This window comes from Gorilla gorilla, chromosome 20 (genome assembly GCF_029281585.2).
Source record: "Gorilla gorilla gorilla isolate KB3781 chromosome 20, NHGRI_mGorGor1-v2.1_pri, whole genome shotgun sequence".
Lineage (NCBI taxonomy): Eukaryota > Metazoa > Chordata > Mammalia > Primates > Hominidae > Gorilla > Gorilla gorilla.
The window spans coordinates 10,581,503-10,586,480 of NC_073244.2; the positions used below are offsets into that span (position 1 = coordinate 10,581,503).

Below are 4,978 nucleotides of genomic sequence, written 5' to 3' on the forward strand. Positions count from 1 at the left end.
GAGAATCGCTTGAACCCGGGAGGCAGAGGTTGCAGTGAGCCGAGATTGCGGCATTGCCCTCCAGCCTAGGCAACAAGAGCGAGACTCTGTCTCAAAAACAAAAACAAAAACCAAAAAACCCCACAAAGTTATTGAAAGAAATAAATAAAAATAAATACGTAAATAAAAGAAGGAAATTCTGACACATACTAGAATATACATAAATGTATGTAAATGAATAAATGAATATATGAACGTGAGAATAAGAAGTGAGCGCGTCATTTTTTACCGTTCTCCCAGCTCAAAACGTTTTCGCCCCGTCCAGCTTTTAGGCCTCCTCCAGGCGCCCCCTGCCGGTGGGCAGCTTGCCCGTGCTCCAAGCCCAAAACAGACGCGTCCCCTCTAGTCGCTTTTAGCCTTCGGTCTCGGTCCTGATTGGCTCAGAGTCGCTCGTGATACCTTTTGGGAAATGTAGTCCTTAAGGGTATCGCGCCTGCTTTTTCTATACGCTCCGACGCAGAGATAGCCACGGGAAGTACGTCACCAAATTTCGCCGGTTCCCACAAGCTAGGTCGTGTGGCGCTGCATGACGGGAATTGTAGTCCTCAAATTGCTAGCTTCCGCTGCCATGCGCTGCGACTGGGACGCCAATTCCCACCATGCCGCGCGCTCACAGCTCTCAGGGGCTGTCCTGTGGCCTTTGGGGAAGTGTAGTCTTGAGCCCCAAGATTCCTTTTCTGTTCTATGGAGTGGGCCCGCGCAAAGGACTCCATTTCCCGGCGTGCTCCCATCCGTCGGTCGCGGCAGCCATTTTGTTCCGCCCGAGGAGACCCTAAGATGGCGGCGAGGGGGACGGTGAAGGTTGCCTCCCGCCCGTCCGGGCTCTGATCCTCCGTCTCCCCGTCCCCCGGCGGCCAGCCCATGGCCTGGCGGAGGCCCGAACCATGGACCTCCGCACCGCCGTGTACAACGCCGCCCGTGATGGGAAGCTGCAGCTGCTCCAGAAGCTGCTCAGCGGCCGGAGCCGGGAGGAACTGGACGAGCTGACGGGCGAGGTGGCCGGCGGGGGAACGCCGCTACTCATCGCCGCTCGCTACGGCCACCTGGACGTGGTGGAGTACCTGGTGGACCGGTGCGGCGCGAGCGTAGAGGCCGGTGGCTCGGTGCACTTCGATGGCGAGACCATCGAGGGCGCGCCGCCGCTGTGGGCCGCCTCCGCAGCCGGCCACCTGGACGTGGTGCGGAGCCTGCTGCGCCGCGGGGCCTCGGTGAACCGCACCACGCGCACCAACTCCACGCCTCTCCGCGCCGCCTGCTTCGACGGCCACCTGGAGGTGGTGCGCTACCTGGTCGGCGAGCACCAGGCCGACCTGGAGGTGGCCAACCGGCACGGCCACACGTGCCTCATGATCTCGTGCTACAAGGGCCACCGTGAGATCGCCCGCTACCTGCTGGAGCAGGGCGCCCAGGTGAACCGGCGTAGCGCCAAGGGCAACACGGCCCTGCATGACTGCGCCGAGTCCGGCAGCCTGGAGATCCTGCAGCTGCTGTTGGGGTGCAAGGCCCGCATGGAACGTGACGGCTACGGCATGACCCCGCTGCTCGCGGCCAGCGTGACGGGCCACACCAACATCGTGGAGTACCTCATCCAGGAGCAGCCCGGCCAGGAGCAGGTCGCAGGGGGAGAGGCTCAGCCTGGGCTGCCCCAAGAAGACCCCTCCACCAGCCAGGGGTGTGCGCAGCCTCAGGGGGCTCCGTGCTGCAGCTCCTCCACGGAGGAACCACTGAACGGGGAATCTTACGAAAGCTGCTGTCCCACCAGCCGGGAAGCTGCCGTGGAAGCCTTGGAATTGCTGGGAGCTACGTATGTGGATAAGAAACGAGATCTGCTTGGGGCCCTTAAACACTGGAGGCGGGCCATGGAGCTGCGTCACCAGGGGGGCGAGTACCTGCCCAAACCGGAGCCCCCACAGCTGGTCCTGGCCTATGACTATTCCAGGGAGGTCAACACCACCGAGGAGCTGGAGGCGCTGATCACCGACCCGGATGAGATGCGCATGCAGGCCCTGTTGATCCGGGAGCGCATCCTCGGTCCCTCGCACCCGGACACTTCCTATTACATCCGTTACAGGGGTGCCGTGTACGCCGACTCGGGCAATTTCGAGCGCTGCATCCGCTTGTGGAAGTACGCCCTGGACATGCAACAGAGCAACCTGGAGCCTCTGAGCCCCATGACCGCCAGCAGCTTCCTCTCCTTCGCGGAACTCTTCTCCTACGTGCTTCAGGACCGGGCCGCCAAAGGCAGCCTGGGCACCCAGATCGGCTTTGCAGACCTCATGGGGGTTCTCACCAAAGGGGTCCGGGAAGTGGAACGGGCCCTGCAGCTGCCCAGGGAGCCCGGAGACTCAGCCCAGTTCACGAAGGCGCTGGCCATCATCCTCCACCTGCTCTACCTGCTGGAGAAAGTGGAGTGCACCCCCAGCCAGGAGCACCTGAAGCACCAGACCGTCTACCGCCTGCTCAAGTGCGCGCCCAGGGGCAAGAACGGCTTCACCCCTCTGCACATGGCTGTGGACAAGGACACCACAAACGTGGGCCGCTATCCCGTGGGCAGATTCCCCTCCCTGCACGTGGTCAAAGTGCTGCTCGACTGCGGGGCCGACCCGGACAGCAGGGATTTTGACAACAACACCCCACTACACATAGCAGCCCAGAACAACTGCCCGGCCATCATGAATGCCCTGATCGAAGCAGGGGCCCACATGGACGCCACCAATGCCTTCAAGAAGACGGCCTACGAGCTGCTGGACGAGAAGCTGCTGGCCAGGGGTACCATGCAGCCCTTCAACTACGTGACCCTGCAGTGCCTTGCGGCCCGGGCCCTGGATAAGAACAAGATCCCTTACAAGGGCTTCATCCCGGAAGATCTGGAGGCGTTCATCGAACTGCACTGACCTGCCCAGAACGCCTGCACCCTCACCTCTCCCCTCTCCTGCTGAGACGGGGGAAATCCGGCTGGGGCATAGCAGATGCTCGTTCTTGCCTCCTTCAGGCACCAATCAGGAGAAGGGTTCTGCCTCCCATCCCCTTTACCTGCAGACAGGGTCGGAGGTGTTAGCGAGCCTTTGGTGCTAGAAGCCTTTCAGGGTCACGTGCTAAAAGGACAGTCTTTCTCCGGGAGCCCGCTCACTCATTCTGAGTTAGGAAAAGACACAACACCTTCCCCACACCCTGTCTGCCTGGGTTATGGAGGCCTTTGCCTTGTTACCTAGAGGCGGAGGGACTGAAGCCATTGCGTTCCTTCCCTGCTAGAAACACAGGAAGAAGTTGAGGACGGTCTGCCTTCCCTCGTCCCTTTACGTGGCCGGATAACTCCAGCTGCTGAATACAGTGTTAGGACTGGGGGCTCCTGAGATGAGAGTTTGAGATTCAGGGAATGAGACCACCTCTCATTGGTGGTGAGATCATTCCCACCAGCATGATCATGCCCTGCTCCCGTGCCACCGTAGTCCCTGGCAGACAGGCAGGTCTCTGCCCAGGGCAGCCTGCCACTTGCATAGCTTTCGGTTGGTTTGGTGTTCTGTTTATTTAATAAGTGGGCAGGTTGCAAGCGTTGCACAGAAATTCTGAGATTTTACTGCCTTTTTTTTTTTTTTTTAAAGAAAGTTGTTTGTTGGACTCCATAAGTGAATTTCAAGCAGTGAGGATTTTGTGGTGCCTGAGATGGCCGAGGCCACAGGGAGTGAGCTGTATGTGTGAGGAATTTGGTGAGCGAGATAAAAGTCCATGGTGTCAACCCCTAAAACATGGGTGACCGTACATTTTTATACGTCTCCACTCTACGGCCTTTTACAGGCTTTCCGATTTTACAGGCCTTTCCAAGTTTCCATTCTCCTTAGAGAGAGAACTGTGCTTCCAAACAGAAATCAGGAGTGACCACAAAGCCTGAAAACACTTTGCCACCCAGCAAAGAACTGGCACAATTGGTTTGGGTCTGCATTGCCATAGTGCCCGAGTTAAAACTACAGGCCACTCTGCCTTGCAAACCTCACGTGGCCTCTGATTTCATTGTGGGTGCATCCACAGGTGGCCCGAGCTGTTCTTTCAGCTGCTCCAAGGATTGAGACCCAAGTCATCATGAAAAAGGCCCAAGTACAGTCTTAATGCGATAAATCCACTAGCTAAGACGTCGAGTGCCAAGACCAGCCTTCCAGCCGCGGTTTGGACAAAGTCTCAGGTTCCCATGACTCAGGGTAAGGTGCTGGGGCTGCCAGAGGACCTGCCCCAGCAAGATTTTTGTCAAGAGCGAGACTCCATCAGCCCAGGCAGATGGGAGCAGGTTCTTGGCCGGCGTAGACAGCAGCAAACAGCAGCAGGGAAGCCATTCTCACTACATCCTCCCTGCAGTAGCCACGGCCAGGCCCTTAGGAGGATCAGTGACCGGCGGTGTCCAGAAACGTCCTGTCCCTGGATGGAAACTAGGTCTCGTTTGGATTTTTTTTTTTTTTTTTTTTGCCGTGTTAGTTAGGAAATTATTTATTAATTTACAAGACAGGTTTTAACTCAGCCAAGGTGGGAAATGGCGTCCCTGTCCCTCCCAAAGCACAGAGCACAGAAATGAGGCCGTTTACATGGCGAGTCTCCATGCTGGTGTTTAAGTCATTAAAAAGATACTCAAAGAGAATGGCCTGCCTGATGCGTCCTTGGCGTGGGTTAACTGGGGAAGTCGGAGGTGGGTGAGTCAGTCCATGGCATTGGTCTGAGTGAACAGAGAGCCCTAGGGCCACCTCCCCTGGCTAGAGGGGTTTCTGTGTTACATACTGGGGCTTTTTTTTTTTTTTTTTTTGAGACAGAGTCTCACCCTGTCACCTAGGCTGGAGTGCAATGGCGCGATCTCGGCTCACTGCAACCTCTGCCTTCTGGGTTCAAACAATTCTTCTGCTTCAGCCTCCTGAGTAGCTGAGATTACAGACACCTGCCACCATGCCCAGCTAATTTT

General features: G+C 57.4%; 1 protein-coding gene across 1 annotated transcript; it reads left to right on the plus strand.

Moving 5' to 3' along the window:
* The first annotated feature begins 617 nt into the window (after positions 1–617).
* Positions 618–4,663, plus strand: FEM1A (fem-1 homolog A). The gene has a single exon (XM_055371345.1). The coding sequence runs from the start codon at positions 924–926 to the stop codon at positions 2,931–2,933; it is 2,010 nt and encodes a 669-aa protein (XP_055227320.1). The 5' UTR covers positions 618–923; the 3' UTR covers positions 2,934–4,663.
* The last annotated feature ends 315 nt before the right edge of the window (positions 4,664–4,978 follow it).